General features: G+C 41.1%; 1 protein-coding gene across 21 annotated transcripts in view; it reads right to left on the bottom strand.

Annotated features, from left to right (window-relative positions):
• Positions 1–21350, bottom strand: part of KIF13A (kinesin family member 13A) — a 212761-nt gene that overhangs the window by 38922 nt on the left and 152489 nt on the right. For 14 of the 21 annotated variants that reach the window (XM_067006712.1, XM_067006714.1, XM_067006713.1 and 11 more), the window contains 9 exons: positions 20743–20853; positions 18975–19109; positions 17114–17244; positions 9967–10053; positions 9714–9880; positions 8497–8616; positions 3608–3821; positions 1570–1732; positions 176–316 (listed from right to left, as the gene is read on the bottom strand). In XM_067006712.1, the coding sequence (XP_066862813.1) occupies positions 176–316; positions 1570–1732; positions 3608–3821; positions 8497–8616; positions 9714–9880; positions 9967–10053; positions 17114–17244; positions 18975–19109; positions 20743–20853 (1269 nt within the window). The remainder of the gene's footprint in view (positions 1–175; positions 317–1569; positions 1733–3607; positions 3822–8496; positions 8617–9713; positions 9881–9966; positions 10054–17113; positions 17245–18974; positions 19110–20742; positions 20854–21350) is intronic. The other 7 variants (XM_067006721.1, XM_067006716.1, XM_059076766.2 and 4 more) reach the window with 1 other exon arrangement.

Raw genomic sequence — 21350 nt, 5'->3', positions numbered from 1 at the left:
TTATGACCAATCCAACGGATCCTTTCAAGATCACTTTCACTTTACATTTCTAATATAAATGTCCCAAATGTCCCAGATATTCACTGACGCACATATGGGTGTTCTGACGATTAGCTCACTTATATTCTTGTCCCTTTAGCACAACCAAAGCTCCTTTACATTTTGTCCCTCTTACCTCAGGAACCTTCTCCTTCCATTCTTGATAAAGGTCTCGCATATCAATTAATTTATTCTCCAGCTTCTCGATGGTCCACACTTGCGTGCTCTTTCCTTTCCTCCTCACTTGAATAGCAGGCTCGCTCACTATCGCGCCTCTCTGCAGAATGAAGGAAAACAAAACAAAAAACAAACATAACACATCTCGTTATAACTCTTTTGGATTGTTGAAGCAATATGTATTATAATAAAGTAGAAAGTTTGAAAAAAAAAACACCCATAATGTACACAAAAGAAGATGAAACCCTATCACCTAGGGAATATTCTGGTTTATTTTCAATCTTCTTTGCATACCCATGCACACACATTTTATTTTTATCACAATCAGAAGCAAACAAATATACAAATTTCCTATCCCAATTCTCTCTCCACAGTTCACCTTCTTGTGTGGTTAAATAGTCTTCATAAACATGATTTTTCATAGCAACACAGCCATCCATTATAGGGATGTATCACTCACTTGACTAATTATTCTCTTGGTCAACATCATGGCTGCTTCAAATTTTTGCTATTACAAAGGCCATTGTGATAAGTGTCCTGGTACAAAAGCACATAAATGTTTATGAACACGTCTATAAGTACAGATTTAGAATAAATTTCTCAAAGGAGAACTACTTGGTCAAAAGGCTAAAAACGCAAGAAGACTGACTCGTTTCTAGCTCGCTTGATGGAGGGAAAAATGAATGGATGAAAAATTATTTCTTCTAAAGTTTCTCCTTAAATGAAAATTTCTTCAAGTTGAAATGACAAGAAACTTCCCAATGGCTGCAAAGAATCCTTCTGTGTATGAAAAACAGGTATCATATGAGTCTTCCTTCTTCTCCTTCTGAAGAATTCACTCTCAGAATGGTACTATCACAAAATATACACACATTCCCCCATTTCAGGAGGCATTTATATGAAAGAGAAAAGCAGGAGGAATTACTTACATATATCTCTAGTTTCAATGTTTTATTTATTCATTTATTCATTCATTCATTCATTCATTTATTTTTTGGCCATATCAGTGGCTTGTAGGATCTTAGTTCCCCAAACAAAGATGGAACCTGGGACCACAGCAGTGAAAGCACTGAGTCCTAACCATTGGACTGCCAGGGAATGCCCCAGTTTCACTGTTTTAAAGAAAGCATTTAAATTAGCAAGGCTTTTAGCCCCCAAAATTCTCATATTCTGATCATAAAATATCCAAAGGCATATACACCCAAGGTCTCTAAAGGACGTCTTAAAAAGAACAAACCCTCCGGCTCACGTCAGGGTCTCCTGACGGATACTCTGTGGATGCCAGGTTTACGTTCCACTTACAGTATCTACTGTTGTACCTCTTGCTCTCATCTTCTTTGAGAACATTCTTACCTTTCTATTGGCACTGAGGTTTGCAGCAGGGATCTGCAGAGTCACCTGGTAGTCGGTGAGTCTGCTCATCTCCTCGGCTAAGAAGTTAGCCTCCCTCACCAAGGTGTTAGCTTTGACCAGCTGCTCCCGCAGTTTTGCCAGGCTTTGGCGGAAGAGTTCATCCCTGTGGCAGAGCAGAAAAGGACATGAGCATGTCCAAAAGAAAACTACAGTCCCGTTTCCAAGTGAGTCATGTTGTTAGAAAGTAGCAGAAAACTCCTCTCAAACAATTATTTTTCAAGCTATTTTTGCCAATTCACCTCTTATCCTCCCACCAGGTTTCCGTGAGCTCTCCACTGGTAACCACAGATGAGGAGCAAACATGTGGGGTGACTTAACTTCAAACCATGTTTTAAATTATATAACATTTGAAAACAACTAGATTTTGATATGGTAATGCACACGTACACACAAAACCCAATAAAGCAATCCTTTCGGAAAAAGAAATTGATTACGACTTCTGTGTGCTTTGGGGTGGGGGAGATCTGGAGCCAGTAAGGAGAAAGTGTTTTATGTGATTTCTTCAGTTGGTAAAAGGTGAGAAGTAGGGACTTCTGTGGCAGCAGTAATTCATTTCTCAACTCTACACAATAGTACTTCCTGATAAAAGCTTCTCTAACAGCCTAACTGGGTCCGAACCCCATTATATGTTTTCCCGCCCCACATCTTTTGCCTCGGTAGCCTTCGTCATAGTTACAATTTTTCATTTATTTGTGTAATTATTTGACCAATAATGTCCGTCTCCTCTACGAAGCTGTAAGCAACCCCAGGGCAGGGACTGTGTCTTTTTTGCTTGTCACTACACCTAATTCCTGACCAAGTGCATGGCCCATCATAGGATATGCAAAAATCACCCACTGAATGAAATAAAGAGTACAGCTGACCCTTGACCAATGTGGGTTTGAACTGCATAGGCCCACGGAGATAGAGATTTTTTTTTCACTATGATCCATGGTTGGTCGGATCTGTGGATGTGGAATGCAGATATCAAGGATCTACTGTAAAGTTCTACTCGGATTTTCGACTGCATGGAGTGTCAGTACATGATAAACGCTCAAGAAACGTCAGGCGCCATTATTTTTATTACAGCACAGGATAATGGACTATCAACAACAGACCTGGGCTCAAACCCTGGCCTTTTCATTTACTTAATGGGTGACTGAGGGAAGATATGTAAAATGATTGTCCAGCCTACAAGACAGAAAGAATAGTTCCCATGGCTTGGTGCTGTTGGGAGCATTCAATAAAATAAGCACCATTCCTAGCCTGTGGGAAGACCACGACAGAACTCAGCAATAATTTATCGTCCTTATTGTGGCTGTTTTTGTTACCGTTTCCTCCACCACTACCTCCGTTCTGATATAAATAAAGTCATAAGGTAAAAAAAAAAATTCACATTTAGTAGATTTCTTAACATTAAAATTGTATTGAAATGGGTTCCAAAGTAAAAGAAATAAAAAACAAGAAATGGGGGGCTTCCCTGGTGGTGCAGTGGTTGGGAGCCCGCCTGCCAATGCAGGGGACACGGGTTCGTGCCCCGGTCCGGGAGGATCCCACGTGCCGTGGAGCGGCTGGGCCCGTGAGCCATGGCCGCTGAGCCTGCGCGTCCGGAGCCTGTGCTCCGCAACGGGAGGGGCCACAACAGTGAGAGGCCCGCGTGCCGCAAAAAAAAAAAAAAAAAAAAAAAAGAAGAAGAAATGATTTTATGCTGAAGGACTATTCAAATGTTCTCTACTTTGAGCCCAAACAGTGGTATTCTAACTTGGTACCATTTTTACTAACGGGTTAGGGGGCAGGTGTCATCTTTAACTAACATCACGGTATACATCCTGAAGATCAATGCTGTCTCTGAAAGGAAAGGCAAGTGCTACCAAGCCAGACACGGGGGTAAGACTTCCCTCTTTGCTAGGTCTGTCCCGCTTCGACGTGCCTCACGACCCCCTCCCCCAAGACCCCGAGGCCTTGACTCTGGGCCCCTCCACCGCCGCTCCCCTCTTACCTCTCCTCTGCCCACTGGGTCACTTTCTGCTGAGCGGTCTGGCTGCCGTCGGCCAGGCGGTCCGGGCCGCCGCTCCGGGGCCGCCTCTCTGGGGACAACTGCTGCCGGAGCTGCTCCAGCTCCCGCTCATACATGAGCCGCTGTTCCTCAAGGGCGCTCCTCTTTTCTTCCAGGTACTGTTTCTCCAGGACCTGAACCACATTTTGAACTGGGTCTGGTGAGCCAAGAGACAGGGCAAGGTGCCTTCAGCGGTGGGTGTTTCTTTCAGCGAAAACCATCCCCTCCCCCAGAATCGAGCCGTTCAATGTGCTGTCTGTGAGGCCAGATGAAATCCTCTCCACTTCCTCTTCCTTAACATTTTAGATAAATGCCCTGGGGGTAAACTTTCCCCCCATCTACTATGCGAGTTTCTTCAATTTGATGAGCTCATCCTAATGTTTCGATAGATCACTCAATTGCAAAAAGCAGATGACAGAGGAAAGGGGGATGGGATTCTATCCACCGAGAAGAAAAACTCAATGAAAGCTAAGACAACTTCAAAGACAGAGCCACATGAGATTTGATTTTTCTGACAGCCACTTTTTTTAATGCTCTTCTAGCACTGGTTTCAGCACATGGCAAAGGGTTTGTATTTCTGATTTTAGCCACAAATTTATTACTCCTGAATTTCTCTAATGTGAGAGGAAACTTACAGATCACAGCATATGTCTGAAAACACTGAGGATACGGTCTGGCAATTTCTCAGGTGTTAATAGTCAAGAAAGCAATTCACTTGCAACTATTTCTGATTTTTTGCGTTTGCAGATTGAGAGATCACCAACACACACGTGGGTGAACAGGTATTAGAAACACTAATGGGTCTTGTTGAAAGGGGCCACGACTGTGACGAGTGGTGGCTGTGGTGTAGGTGGGACTCGGTCCTAAACAGCTAATTGGCTATGGCAGCACATTAGCTTGCTAACAACCAATGGCCTGGATATAGTGGAGAAAGTTTAAGGAAGGCGCTGACCACATGCACTAAAGAGAAAAGTCATGCTGTCTCTAGGGAAGCGCTACCTTAGACAATCTGGGTGGTAAACAAAGAAATCACCATAATGGTAAATATTTCCCTGAAGTACATGGGGCCTAGGAGATGTGTTCGTATTCTCAGACTAGCCCGAGATTCACACACTTGCTTATTATTCAGTGCTGTTCGTGTCATATTTCTATATATTGACTCTCATTTTAATTTCCAGGATAAGAGAAGGAAATTAAGAGGAATTTTTACATCACCTCATGATAGCTATTGACTGACTTTACCAGAAGACCCTATCAACTTGTGACATGAGCAGGTAAATTTTAGTAGTTTTCTATATGAGAAGAGGAAAAGAAAATAGCATGTTAGCTTTAAAAACAGGGTTAAATAATACAAAACAGAGTAGAAAGTACTTTTAAAAATCACTAGATACGCAGAGTATAGGTGAGTTGTTTTAAGAAAAATGACAAGCACAGCAGCAATAATAATGCTACTGGCTGCTGGCTATATCTCAGGTAGAGGCACTATATACTTTGCATGCATCATCTCATGAAAGCCTTGCAACAAACTTAAGGGTGGATGGCATTCCCATTTCAAAGATGAGACAAACTGGGACTCAGAAAGGTTAAGTAGCTGACCTAAGACTGCACAGCTAATAAGCAACAGAACTGGGTTTTGAACTCAGATCGGAGCTAACTGTCTGGGGTAGGAAATAAACTTAGTAATAAATTGTACTCTTACCTCCAATGTTTTCCTCAGAATTAGTACTCTGTTAAATAGTAGATTAAAAAAAATACTCTTCTTTGCTGATATAAAATTCTCAAATTCATTATTTTTTCAAAGCTGAATACTTTTCTTCATAGAGTCCTGACATAGAGTCCCTGAAATATGTTAACTTGAAAGGCCAATGGAAAATGGACTCCTAAAAAAAAACCCTTTTACACAAAGGCAGACCATGGGTGGGTAAGACCTTTTCCACAGAGTGAAAAGTGACATACTCCAAAGGATCAGAACTTCTACCGTAGCCCTAGAACTTCTTGGGGGCGGGGGGGGGGGGGAAGAAAAAGAATAATATGGTGATCTTTTTTGAGGGAGTTTAAAGAAATCTTACACGTAAGGACTAGAGAAGAAAAGTTCTCTCAGAATTAAAAAAATATACATATTTCTCAAACAGTATACATATATTTTTTCCTCTATTTAGGCTCTAGTTTTTAAAAAGAAAGGACAGGGTCCTCACCATCCATTTTTAGGGCCCTAACTGAGTGTGTATGAATCTTTTCCAGAGAGGGATAACTTGGAAACACACCAATTTTTTTAAATAAAATCATATCCTAGGGCTTTTGCGAAAAGACACTGAATAAGATGTTTAATTCTTATTTCTACTTGTTGGTCAGAGGTAAGTAGAAACACACATGATCCCAGATGGCTAAGGTAGGGGGTTCCATGCCAATGCAGAGGTAATGTGACTGAGGCCTTTTTAAACTGCTTTAGCAGCTGCCACGACATAGCAAACCTACTACTCACCAGGCTTTCTCAGTGGCCCCAAATCAACATGCAGATATGCAAGAGAGAGCGACTCAGAGCATCCCTCCCCAAGCCTGCCACAGACCAGCCTGGGAGGCCCTGCCTGGAGACTCTGGGTCTGGCCATGCTACACACAAACCTGGTATAGGTACAGGGACTGAGGTTTCTTTTTCTCCTCTGATCCCAGCACGTCTGGAAACACTTTTTTCTTAGACATATTTCATAACATTTTCTTTTTGAATTAATTAACCTATTTTAAGCCTTTATCACTATACAACATATTCTTAAAAAGGTCATCCTAATCAGCAAGTCACTCTGACTCTATGATATGGCATAGGACAGAAGCCAAAGATGATGTGGTCTGTTCTCAAACAACCAATCCACTTTTCAAGAGAATGTTAACAGTTTCCTTTTTCTCCCTATCTTCTTTCTTCCTCTTGTATGAACTGTTTTAAAACTCAGTAAGCCTAGAGCCTCAGGCCAAGAAACCAAAGAGGTAGGTGTTTTAGGACAAGAGAAAGGACCCCCCCCCTTTTTTTTTTAAACATCTTTATTGGAGTATAATTGCTTTACAATGGTGTGTTAGTTTCTGCTTTACAACAAAGTGAATCAGTTATACATATACACATGTTCCCATATCTCCTCCCTCTTGCGTCTCCCTCCCTCCCACCCTCCCTATCCCACCCCTCTAGGTGGTCACAAAGCACCGAGCTGATCTCCCTGTGCTATGCAGCTGCTTCCCACTAGCTATCCACCCTACGTTTGGTAGTGTATATATGTCCCTGCCACTCTCTCACTTCATCACAGCTTACCCTTCCCCCTCCCCATATCCTCAAGTCCATGCTCTAGTAGGTCTGTGTTTTATTCCCGTCCTACCCCTGGGCTCTTCGTGACCTTTTTTTTTCTTAGATTCCATATATATGTGTTAGCATATGGTATTTGTTTTTCTCTTCTGACGTACTTCACTCTGTATGACAGACTCCAGGTCTATCCACCTCAATACAAATAACTCAATTTCATTTCTTTTTATGGCTGAGTAATATTCCATTGTATATATGTGCCACATCTTCTTTATCCATTCATCTGTTGATGGACACTTAGGTTGCTTCCATGTCCTGGCTATCGTAAATAGAGCTGCAATGAACATTTTGGTACATGACTCTTTTTGAATGATGGTTTTCTCAGGGTATATGCCCAGTAGTGGGGTTGCTGGGTCATATGGTAGTTCTATTTGTAGTTGTTTAAGGAACCTCCATACTGTTCTCCATAGTGGCTGTATCAATTTATATCCCCACCAGCAGTGCAAGACTTCTCTTTTCCCCCCAAAGGATCTACTTCCCTTTGATTTAGTGCCTTGGGCATCTTGATATGAATTAATTCTAATTCTGTGGGTCACGTAAATTCCCTTCAACCTCCACACCATTACCCTCTCTCTTTTCCATTCTCGGGACAGATAAGGAAGTTTGAGCTCACTGCGTAGTTACATACCAGGCAGAGAATAAACAAAGGAAGAAGAGAGGATACTATGCCCGAAAGAAAGGGGGTCCAAGGAACACTACGCAGTGAGCTCAAACTTCCTTATCTGTCCCGAGAATGGAAAAGAGAGAGGGTAATGGTGTGGAGGTTGAAGGGAATTTACGTGACCCACAGAATTAGAATTAATTCATATCAGGATGCCCAAGGCACTAAATCAAAGGGAAGTAGATCCTTTGGGGGGAAAAGAGAACCTTTCCATCGCAGATGGAAGAAGCTCTGTGACCCTTCACCAGTCCCTTAATTGCTCTTTACTTGAGAGCTGCCATTGACTGTGTGAAAACATTTAAGTGTCTGATTCCTATTCTGAACCCTCAGGAAGAACATATTATGGTCTATGGATACTAGGTTTGCTTTTATTCTTAATTCAAATGAACTGGGTTTCAGATCATTATTTATTCTAGAGATTTGAAAATCCGTTATTCTCGTCTATTACTGGGATAATGCAGGTGACTATTCACCCAGAAGTACTATGTCCTGAACTGCTGTGCTGTCCACAGGAACAAAGTCATTAGTGAGAGTAGCAGTAATACGAGTGACACTTTTGTGCTGTTGGATACACGGGGAAAAGAACAGCCACCGGATTTCAACCACTGGAAGGCAATGGAGCTGGGACATGGGGAGGAAAGGGTCATCACTGAAAAGGGAGCATCCCCCCATCAAGAATGCAGAGCACCTCAGGCAGCAAAGGCCAGGCAGAAAACGTCAGCCTCTTCCCCATCATGTTAGATTTGGCCAAAGCATGTAGCACAAGCACCAATGAGCAGCACTGCTAAGAACCAGTCAAGCTCCCTCATGCTAAAGCCCATCAGTCAACCTTTATCCCAGTGTTTGTGGAGGAGCTTCGTCTGAAACCACAGGAGAGGGAAGAGAATCTTCAAATAGGACCACCAAGGAGATGACCACCAGGCAGACAGGCTTAGGATCGGGAAGCCACCTAGCAGTAGAGGTGAAGGGCGTGAACTCTGTCCGGCCACCAGCATTGCAGCCTCACAACAGAGCACATCTGTGTGCCCCGCAGGGGAGCTCCATTTAGCAGTGGGATAGAGTGAAGCATAAGGAAGGGGAAACATTGCTTTTAAATGGATAAAATCAACACTGGAGAGCAAGGTCCGATCTGGAACACAAATGGATACTCATGCTAACACCATGGGCCAGGCCACTGATGATGAAATGCTCTGGCTAAGAAGCTCGGAGAGATTAACAAGTGAGTATTTAGCGAGCACTAAATACTCACTGGTTGTTGAGGGGGGTCATATATATATAAATATTTATATAAAGATATATAAATATAAATATTTATATATATATGATAAGACGGTAGCAATTGGAGAAAATCAGAAATCTGTGATGTGGGATGATACATGATTAAATGGATACCACCTGGATATGCCACAGAGAGCACAGAGATGTCTAGAGTTCTGTAACCTCATCTGAAGAAATAATCTCCCGTCTGTTGGGCACTCCTCCACCTGGAGTCCGGAGCTGCACCCTCCCGTCACCCCTGCATCTCTCTGGGCTTTTTCAAAAAACCAACCACAGGAGCCTTGCTGCTCAGGCGTGTTGTTAAATGAGCCATTCATGGGATTCTGATGTCTGAGCATCACTTTGGAATGTCTGTCGAGATTCCTCCCAACCTGGTGAGCGAGTAATAGAGTGGGATGAACTTGGAGTTCCAGCACAGGTCTTCCCTGTGCTGTGCTGTGCTGTCAAAGGCCCCAGTAGCTAACGTTAATCCCTGATCTTAATGATGTTCTTTTTTGTTGTTATTCTGTACTCCTCAGAGCCACACATTACACTCGTCTTTCCATCTGGCCTTTTCTTCATACTTCCTTTTTATAATTAAAAAGAGGGGTATTTGAAGCTAAAAATCCAGAAAGTGAGATAAGCAAAAAGGTCAAAATCTTTATTCCTGCAACAGAACCCCCAACCTGACACACCAGAGATCAGACGGCCAGTTCTCTAGCCACGCTCAAATTCTCCTCAGGTTTATTTAAAGAGTAGAGTGAGGAAGGAGATGCTTAAGGGTCTTACCATTACTATTCAGCGTTTTCATGATAACCTCCATCTGCGCGAATTCATAGTTATAGTCTGGTTCCGAGGAAGCCTCACTGGCTGCATCCAGGTCATGCTCTGGCGGGCCCGTTTCTTTCTCAAAGTCTTTCAACCAATCTCGCCGCTTCCTCTTAGGTAAATTAATTCTGTGGGGTTTTTCACCGTTAGAGAACATCAACGTGCTGTACACTCAGATAAGACGAAAGGTGTGTGAGTGAACACAGGCGGTTACCTGAAGAAGTGGTTATTTCCCCACAGGATTCGGTCCCCGTGCCACAGCTGGGTGGCGCTGCCCACGAGGGTGCCGTTTACACAGGACCTGAAGGAACACCGGGGTGGGGGGGGGGCTACATCAGCCGGATGGTAAAGAGCAATAAACCCAGACCCAGGAGCCAAAGAGATAACTGGGGGAACTGTCTCTCAATAGGCATATTCGACTAATACCTGAAGAAAGAATAACAGAACTGTAAACACTATCAAAATGCACGATCTGGGCAAAACTGATCAAGGGATGCTGATATCCCTCAAAGACAGACAACTGGACATGATGTGCTCCGCATGGAGATGCGCAACAACGCCTATGGAACATTCTTGTCCGTATCTGAGTTGAACCTGATCGAGCCTTTAAATCTAAAACCGATTTAGGAAATAGAGAGGGCAGCGGAAAATGTTAAATGATGCCAAAGGATGCAACGAGCAAAATACCGACTGTGGGAAGCAACTAGGTGTCTGCAGCAAATAAAATGCAAGGAAAAAAAAGTGGGGGAGCAAAGGAGGGAGACCCATGGGCTAAAAGAGTCCCAAGGGACACACAACAATCAAGGACAATGGTTAAATCTTTGATTTCACGAAACAACTGAAAAAGAACCTTTATAAGACAACTGGGGAAATATGAACACCGCCTCAATGTATGATTAGTAAGGAATTATTGTTTATCATTTTAGGTGTGACGGTACGGAAGCTGTGTTTAAGGATACTGGTCTTTTAGAGATACAAGTGGGGATATTTACGGATGCAAAGTTACAATATCTGGAATATGTTTAAAATAACCCAGAGGGCAGGGAGGAGGTGATGTGGAGGACATACAAATAAAACTCTCTATAAGCTGTCATTTTTGAAGCTGGATGATGGCTCTATGGAGGCTGGTTATACCATTCTTTCTACCTTTATGTTTGAAATTTCCCATAATAAAAACTCAGGGAAAACATAAAAAGAATACCAGGTTTAAATCCTAAACAGCTACCAACCAAATGGTAAAATCCATCAAGGGGAGGGAGGTGAGGGGATCATACAAAAGGTTAAGAGGGATTAAGAGGTACAAACTTCCAGTCGTAGTGACATATAGTAACTACAGTGGTGGTCATTATGTAATATCAATATGCTGTATACCTGAAACTAAGACAATACTGTAAGTCAACTACACTTCAATAAAACAAACAAACAAACAATTAGAGGTGGGGAAGAAAACTGATAGTCTTTGTTACACTGTATATATTATACCATAATGATGTATATTGTGTCTGTGGGTTTATGTTGGTCTATGTATCCTGGACTTGCCTGGAACAAATCTTGAAGAAGCAACTATCCAGCACACATTTGCAGGTGGTCTTTCAACAGTGCAGCTTTCCTCACATGTAACTTCGCTACAGCTTACTGGCTATCAAGGGGCTGTGAAGTCAGTGGCCTAAATAAGTCACTATAAAAGATTTTGTAGGATTTCCTGCTTATTAGAAGATCTCAACAACCGATCCTTTGATACAGTTAAAGCACTGTCACTGTGAGTTTTTTAGGGGGAAAGAAAAAGTCCTCCAGAAATTTTAGCATGAACAATTTTAGTCTTCTCATAAATGTTTCCTTTACCTAAAAAAGAGATTTTGCTGGCATTTAAAAACAATACTCCCTAACATCATACAGAAAGATAAAGTCAAAATGGATTAAAGACCTAAATGTCAGGCCAGACACTATAAAACTCTTAGAGGAAAACATAGGCAGAATACTCTAGGACATAAATCACAGCAAGATCCTTTTTGACCCACCTCCTAGAGAAATGGAAATAAAAACAAAAATCAACAAATGGGACCTAATGAAACTTAAAAGCTTTTGCACAGCAAAGGAAACCATAAACAAGATGAAAAGACAGCCCTCAGAATGGGAGAAAATATTTGCAAATGAAGCAGCTGACAAGGGATTAATCTCCAAAATTTACAAGCAGCTCAGGCAGCTCAATATCAAAAAAACAAACAACCCAATCCAAAAATGGGCAGCAGACCTAAACAGACATTTCTCCAAAGAAGATATACAGATCGCCAACAAACTCATGAAAGAATGTTCCACATCATTAATCATTAGAGAAATGCAAATCAAAACCACAATGAGATATCATCTCACACCAGTCAGAATGAACGGCCATCATCAAAAAACCTCCAAACAATAAATGCTGGAGAGGGTGTGGACAAAAGGGAACCCTCTTGCACTGTTGGTGGGAATGTAAATTGATGCAGCCACTATGGAGAACAGTATGGAGGTTCCTTAAACAACTACAAATATAACTACCATACGACCCAGCAATCCTACTACTGGGCATATACCCTGAGAAAACCATAATTCAAAGAGTCATGTACCACAATGTTCATTGCAGCTCTATTTACAATAGCTAGGACATGGAAGCAACCTAAGTGTCCATCGACAGATGAATGGATAAAGAAGATGTGGCACATATATACAATGGAATATTACTCCGCCATAAAAAGAAACGAAATTGAGTTATTTGTAGTGAGATGGATGGACCTAGAGACTGTCATACAGAGCGAAGTAAGTCAGAAAGAGAAAAACAAATACCATACGCTAACACATATATATAGAATCTAAAAAAAAAAAAAAAAAAAAAAAAAACACGTTCTGAAGATCCTAGGGGCAGGACAGGAATAAAGATGCAGATGTAGAGAATGGACTTGAGGACACGTGGAGGGGGAAGGGTAAACTGGGAAGAAGTGAGAGAGTGGCATGGACATACATACATTACCAAATGTAAAACAGATAGCTAGTGGGAAGCAGCCACATAGCACAGGGAGATCAGCTCGGTGCTTTTTGACCACCTAGAGGGGTGGGATAGGGAGGGTGGGAGGGAGACACAAGAGGGAGGAGATATGGGGATATATGTATATGTATATGATTCATTTCGTTATAAAGCAGAAACTAATACACCATTGTAAAGCAAATATACTCCAATAAAGATGTTAAAAAAAAATTAAAAAACAAAAACAAAACAATAAAAGCAAAACAAAACATTAGGGGGATAGTTAATCAATTAATTAAAGTTTAATTTGCTATAAGGGCTGTCAAGTGAAGTTTGATGGAGAAAAATAATGAGTATTATTTTGAGTTTTAATTTCTCCCTAAGTTACTTTTCTCATATACTCTCATTATCTGGCTCCTAACCTTTAGAGGGACTCTTAAGCTCAAAGTTATGGAATAAGGAAAATTCACAGATGAAAATAATCACTCTTTTGTAGTAATATTTCAAGTCTGGTGGCTAAGTTTTTATTGATAAAAAATACCCTGGAAATACCATCTTAAATGTTTTTAATCTGTCGTACACAAACATGGTGAAGCTTTGGTGTGTATGTTGTACACTAACATGCTCCCTTTATTCTTCAAAATGACTCTCAACATTGTGACTCAAGTTTCAAAAGTCTGTTTCCCATCTACTTGGAAATATGAACTGACTTATTCATCTGCAAAAATGGAAAATGAGATCAGAATATATATGTATATGTACATCTATTGTGAAAATTAATAAAAGGAAACCTCAACTAAAATTGGAGTCAAGAGGCCTGAAAAGGGAACTCTCATATCCCAACACTCATCGCCAATTATCCCAAAAAAGGAAGATGTCAGTTACCCCAACAGGAAGAGACCTACCTTGCACCCCCAACAGGAAGTGCAACTACTTTACTACCCCAGCAGGAGGAAGGAAGACTTCCTCTGCGCCCAGCAACAAGCCCAGCCAATTAAAAAACACCACAGCTCAGTTAATGAGAAACTGTTGTCACCTAACTTTTACTTTCCTCCAATGAACTTTCATTTTTGTTCCTTGCTGATGAATTCCTTTCCTTGTCCCACCTTCCTTACTATAAAAGCCTTCCATGTTGTGTAACCCCTCACGTTGCCTGATGAGATGCTGCCCAATTCACAAATCATTTAATACAATTACATCTTCAAATTTGCTCAAAATCTGTTTGTTAACAATATACATATATAAATATGTACATACATACTTTTGCCAAAAATAGGAGTTTAAAAAAAATTTTATGGAATACTTCTCTCTTCTACCTAAAAAACAGACATTCAATAGTCAGTTTTTAAGAAATGTATTTCCCCATTGTTTATTAAGGCATCTAAAAAGCCCTCCGGAAATTCCAGGAATAGCAGTATGACCCAGAGTAGAAATGTGTCACTCAGTGTCCTTTATTATTTTAAACTCTGAATTATAATTTAAAAAATTCAGTTCCTCATTCTCACTGGCCGTATGTTAATTCTCAAGAGCACCATCTCAGTAGTGGCTACCAAAATGGTCTTAGCAGATATAGAGCCTTTCCACTATCTCAGAAAGTTCTATTGAGCAGTGTTATTCTAAAATAAAACTAAAAATAGTTCCAGAGCACATCAGAGAGAAATGTAATAAGCTTTATCTCTCTTACTTACTGATTATTTTTGTGATCATCTGTATCTTTAGAGGACCCCATCTAGGTGCTTACACACACACACACACACACACACACCACACACCTGAACATACACACATGAACATATCACTGCCGTTTATACTACATTCTTATTACAATAATATAAAAAAGAAAAAGTTATGCAAACTGCCTGGTTTGGTAACATACCCAAGCCAAGAAATTAGCATTAAAAAGTCATTTCTACTTGAACACATGCCTGGGGTACTTGGAAGAAGCAAATATAAAATCTCTTTGCAGGAATTTATGTAGCCTCACCCAAGCCGCAAGACTCCTACAGATAAACCGCTGAAGAGGAGCACATCTAAAAAATCATGAACTGCTTTAGGAAGCAAAGTTATCAGCAGATACAACAAACAGTTGCATTGAAGCCCCAGCCAGTTCAGAGAAAAGAATTTCCAAATATAGGCAATAAAATAAGTAAAAATAAAATTATTAAAGCATACAATGGAGTAAAAACAAGCCTCTACCAATAGAGACCAGGCAGATCTAAAAAAAGACTTCCTAAACTTCTACAAATGAAAAACAGAGACACTGAAATCAAAACTCGGTAGAATGTGGTTAAGCAGCAGGTAGAACATGACAAGAGAGAACCAGTGGACTTGAGGACAGATCTGAGGAAATACTGACTATCCCTTCACACCATGTCCCTCTCTTGCTGTGTCTCCAATCCCATTTCCATCTGCACAACCAAGATTCGGCCTGCTTCCTTACCTCCTATTCTTCTTTCTTTGCATTCTTTCCTTCCATACCCACAACTGCATGGTACTTAAATGTTCCACGGTTGTTAATGTCTTCCTAACTGCTATGTCCAATAGAAGCTCTTCAGCTTTTACTCTGACCTCTTCCTTAAATGTTCTCTTCCCTGGGATTCCATCACTGTCAACTGCTGTTGCCTCTGCGCCTCTCTGACTCCCTTGTCTCACCCTACTTCATGGATTATCTTCAGACCATCCCATAAACATTGGTTTAACCCTTCCACTATGCACTCTAGACCCACTTTCAAGACAGGCAACACTGAATATGCCCAGTCTGTATCTTTAGGGTAGTTCTACTGCCCGAAATCCAATGTGCAACTGGAAATCTTCACATTGATAGCCCAAGGACACCTCAAACTCAACGTATTCCAAAGGGAACTCACTGCCTATCACCTCCAAACCTGTTCTTCCTCTTGTATTTCTTATTTCAATTTAAGTAGTGCCACTGTTTATCTCGTCTCCTAAGACAGAAATCTAATATCGCTCACTTCTTTTCTTTTACTAAGTGAGTTCCCATCCTGTCCCCAAACACATCGCTAAACCTCGATGACTCTCAAGTAATCCTGAAATATATTTTGTTCTTCACTTCTTTTGCTACTGCTGTGTTCCCACAACAATACCGTAATAATATCCTAACAGCTCTCCCTACCTCCCGTCCTGCAAACCCCACACACTTTTATAGTGATCAGATTTGCAGGTTATAAAGATCACTTTAGAAGGAGCACTTGTTTTCTTGTATAATAACAATTGTTTCTATATATTCTCCCGCACCGGGCTTTGAGTTACTATACTTGGGCATTCCCAGTACAGAGCCTAGAGGAAGTATACCGAATGAATGAACCACTGCCCCGAGGTTACAGGAAAGGAGGAGACTGGACAGGGTGGGGAAGGATGAAAAGTAGGATAAAAAGACATGGAAATAAAATCAGGTATGAGGAAATCTACCAAATAAAATCATTTTCAGTTGTAGTGTTAAAAGAGAATATGATCAAATTATCATGTTGTGTGTGTGTGTGTATACACACACATAATTCTTTCAATTAAAAAAAAAGTATGAAAAAAAAATCCAGAGCTTCTAATAGGGGGGATACAGCATGAAGCTAAATTCTATTTGAACTTGGAATAAGTAAAAATTAAGGAATGGTATCATTTCACCATTAAATATCTTAACAATACATCACTATAACAGAAGGCCTACAAATTTCATGAATCATGCATGCTATTATTGCTAGTCTCAGTTTTTCATCACTTCGAAATGTATATGGGTGATATTAACAGAATAATTTGAAATGAATACAGTTTTCTTCATAAAAATCTGTGTTCTGAATTATGTGAGTTAAGGAATACTGTTTTAGGACTTCATTTTACACGTGATTATAAAATAATTCAAGACATCATTTAGTAGAAATTAAAAAGTAAATATACTACCCTGTCAATTCTCAAATTTTTACATATTATAGCCTAGTTTAGGAATTTTTCATATAATGGAGTTATCTGATTAACTGCTTCTCATACAGTGCATTACACTGGGTAATAACAAATAACTTTATTCAATATTTATGTGTGTCGGGCACTGAGCCAAGTGATTTATATGTTTTGTCTACTATTAGCCTCATGTATCATATGAGGGGATTGGAGATTAGATAAAAGAAGTATCTTATCTAAGATCACCCAGCCACTCAAGGCAGAATCAGCCACCCTGAAGCTGGTGCTCGAAATCTTGCTTACACAGCTCTCTACAAGCAGAAAGCAAAAGCCAGTGTAGCCTTAACTCTGATATAACTAAGCAAACAGACAGAAAGGGTCAGTCTACTCCTGAAAATAAGGCACTTGAGCTATGTTAAGGAGCTGCTTCTTACCTTTAAGGGACACTTCTTACCTTGCATTTTCTTTTGGAGTGAGGGTGACCTCTCCATCAGAAGCAATATCAATCTCACAGTGCTCAGGCTGAATTCCTATCCCAAAGAGCTGGATGTCCTGAGAGGTATCTGCACCTACCCTGGTATGGTCCTGGCAATAGATCATTAAAGGAAAACCTACCCTTACCACAATCAATTCGAATAACCCAACAGCACATGCATGACAACATTAGATGAATCAGATGGAAAATGTGAGATCGGGCGCACTGTAGGTCAAAAGCTTACCTTAGTGCACTAAATGTAAAATATGTTTAAACACTATAAAGAAAAAAAAAAAACCCTGATCAACAGTGATTAGCTATTATTTTAGAAGATAAAGAAGTCAGACTTGATAGTAGAATACCTTGAGCTCCGGTTTTAACATGACGACTTACTGTCTATGTGACCGTGGGCAAGGCATTTCACTCTCTGAGCCTCAGTTTCTTTTTTTTTGCACAACCAGAACAATATGATTAATATGATCTAGTGAGCAGGATTCTTTCTCTAGGATCACCTGAGTTAACGGTGAAAGTGCTTTGAAAACAGCTCTACAAATTCAAGAATCATTGAAAATAGTTTCATGGAAAGTCATATTTTCGAATATGTAACTCGCGGGCCTCTCACTGTCGTGGCCTCTCCCTTCGCGGAGCACAGGCTCCGGACGCGCAGGCTCAGCGGCCACGGCTCACGGGCCCAGCCGCTCCGCGGCACGTGGGATCCTCCCGGACCGGGGCACGAACCCGTGTCCCCTGCATCGGCAGGCGGACTCTCAACCACTGCGCCACCGGGGAAGCCCCAAATACGTAACTTTTAAAGTGATTTAAAAAATAGTTGAGTTTCTAATACCAAATTACAGAGTACTGAAGCCTGCGGATTATACAATGTACAGATTAGCATGATTTTTAAGCACCTCAAGCCTCAGACACGTGAGGACTGTGACCCCTGGTGACTCTGCCCACTGCACATCCTCTTTGTTTGTTCTATTGCTCTAAAACTCATGCAGTCACGATGATAATAATACTTCCCTATTCAACAGAGAAACTGCAAGGCTTGGTCTTTCAAAATTAAGATTTCAGAAACAATTCCTTACCCCTTCGTCATTTCCTAAATGGATAGCTCTTAAGTCCATTAGTGGACCCTCAATAAGTCAGGGGCTATTTGTGCCATATTTATTTCTGGAAAAAGTAGAATAAAAAGGATGACAGAAGCCTGAGGTTCCTTTCTTCACTTCTAGCTTATTCTCCACTGCCTTCTGTATATTCACGAGGCAGCTCCGAATCCTTAACGAAGCAGTCTGAGAACTGCTGCAGCGAGCCCTGCGGCCGGCTCAGTGGTAGTACGCTGAGGCCGAAGTGCCGAACCCAAAAGGCCACGCCCATCTCCACACTTGAAGGTGAGTAGAGGACCAACAGTTATGTCCTGAGCATACAGGCTTAGGAGGGATGGATATGGAAGAACCCTAGCTGTCTAATCTTCCAGAGGAGTCTGCTTTAGGCTTGTGCGGATCTCGAGATCCCCTCAGAATTACTCAGAAGCAGAACGGTGACCCCCTCCAGAGCTTCTAAGAATCCTGTCGCCATAGCCAGGGATCACTCTGACACCCTCCAGTGCTCACTCATGCTCCTCTGATGGAAATCAGCCCAACTGCACAGCCCCAGTAGAACGCAAAAGAGCTGGTTTTCCCTCTCAGCGGTAACTTGACTGAACTGCCAATCCTCTTACTTTTAATGAGAGCTAAGCTGGATACAAACAGCAAAATCATGGGGACAGGCACCCAGACTCAAGTGGGAATCGTACGTGACGGAATCGGGATTGCAACTATCTATTAATATACTCTCTTACCTTTAGATAATAAACCAGAAGTTCGTTGAGAGCAGGGTCTGCATTCAGGTTGACTAAGTAGCACTTGTCATCCCCCACCTTGATACCAGACGTCTCCAGGGAAATCCCCATACTTTCAAGCTGTCGTTGCCTCTCCTGTGCACGGACACAGACAAAAGCAGGGAAGCTCTATTTGTGGCTCTAGTCATGAGATGTATCCGTGGAAAGCTTAAGTCACTATTTCTGGGGACAAGGCCAGTGAAATTGCACATTCTACTCAGCTCCACCAGGTTCACTGAGATGCTTAGAGGCATGACATCTTGTGTCAGTCAGTGTTTTAGGGGCACCGAGGATGAACCAGGCACCATCCTGACCTTAAGGACTTCCTGTCCAGTGGAGGTGATGAGACCACACAACTGCTAGAAGTAAAAGAGGAGAGCCCTGCGCCATTGGAGAGGAACAATGTGCTGTGGTGCTTCAAAGGAGGGAAATCATGATGGGTGAAGAGTCCAGGAAAGGCTTCAGGAAGAGGATGCATTTGAGATGATTCTTGAAGCACGAGAAGGATTTCAGTAGGAAAAAACTGGGGAGCAGCAAGGTAAGGGCAGCGTGTTCCGGGGGGAGAGGGCAGAGGAAAGCACAGTAAAGGCTCTGGGGGCACTGGATGATTTCAGGTGGGAAAGTCAACGTGGGAAAGTAGCGGGAGATGGGGCTGGAGAGCAGGCTGGGTCCCTTTTGCAGAGGGCCTCAAATTCATTCAAGTTATTCAAGAAATATTTATGCGTTAGGTACAGATCTAGGGCTGGGCATATAAAAGCAAACAAAACCAAGCTCCTTCTTTCATGAAAACTTACATTCTAATGGAAGGGGAGAGATCATGACAAAACAGACAAGTAAAATACAGAATTTCCAAAGGCGCTACGGGCTATGAAGAAAAATAAAGCAATGTCGGAGTTCTATAGAAAGTTAAGTATATGTCTGTGATACCTACAAGACACATATAAGCAGCAGGCTGGACTAGGTTCCAGTTACTGATTTCAAGCTACCTGATCGGGATGGTCCAATACTTACTACAAGTGGTCAATGAGATTAAACTGTTCATGAAATGCACAGTGTAGAGGTTCATCTCTCTCTCATACACACACAGTCACATGATTAGCCCTTGCTTTTTATTTTCTCAAGTAAAGTTCATGATAGCATTTGCTAACAAGCTGAAGAATCAAGCACACTGAAAAGACTACTGATGTTCTGCATGTTGTGAGTTCTCTACCAGTCAGGTAGCTGCATGCTTTGCCAGGTGATCTAAAACCACAGGACAGGTTTCTGGTTAAATGTGAAAAGCAGAACATATTAAAGATGTTTCCTGAACCATGCCTGTACAAATTCAGTGCTCTGCAACACTTCTAGCAAATACAGGGACCAAACAGTAGTTAATAAAAAACAATGAAGTCAGTGTCTAAAACGGATCTTTGCAGGCTCTAGTTCAGCAGAAAGAGGTCCTTAAAGGACTTTTTGAGGATGACAAGTGGCTATACAGAAAAGACAGCAAATGAAAAAGAATCACTATAGCACAGGGAAATATATTCAATATCCTGTGATAAACCACAATGGAAAAATATATATATATATATATATATATATATAAAGAATGTCTACATGTGTAGAACTGAGTCACTTTGCTGTACAGCAGAGATTGGCACAGCGTTGTAAATCAACTCTACTTCAATTAAAAAATAAAATTTTTTTAAAAAGAGAATCACAATATTTTAGGCCCAAGTTGTCAAGCTACCTGTGCAATTTCTTCTGTTTTCCTCAGCTTCTCTTCCCAAGTCACTGTTAGTTCTCTTATCAGCTTTTCAGACTCTTCGAGCTTCTCTTTCAGTTCAGGGGCCTTCATAGCCTTTAAAATGAAAGCAGAGAAATCTGATTTTCTAATTTTTTCCACCATTGTGTACAAGACAATCCCTTATTGTCCTTCCTAAGCGGTTATCAACTGTCTGTTGGAAGCAATTTTAAGCCACACACTGTCAGGGGGTTTTAGACCTTTATTAATCAAATGAAGTGAAAGAGTAAATGGCTGCTACTCTTTGAGGGAGAAAGAGAAATTCCAGTTCCCTGAATTAAATTGATACAAATCATCCCAGAGTAATTTTATCCATCGTACTTAAATTTCACATTTAAAGACCTAAAAGATGTTGAAGTTCATCTTCAAAATAGAAAAGTATGAGAACAAATTACTTAAGTAGACTTCTTTTTCAATAAGACAAAGATCAACACATATCACTAATAAACACATTCCAGTTATATTAACCTACCAGGAAAGGTGGCAATTCTTCTCATTTATTTTAAAATTCGAGTCTGGGCCATTTGAACTACTTTTCTTATTGATGGTAATAA

The sequence above is a fragment of the Kogia breviceps genome, chromosome 10, assembly GCF_026419965.1.
Source record: "Kogia breviceps isolate mKogBre1 chromosome 10, mKogBre1 haplotype 1, whole genome shotgun sequence".
In the NCBI taxonomy this organism is placed as follows: domain Eukaryota; kingdom Metazoa; phylum Chordata; class Mammalia; order Artiodactyla; family Physeteridae; genus Kogia; species Kogia breviceps.
This window is presented reverse-complemented; position numbering and strand designations above follow the sequence as displayed.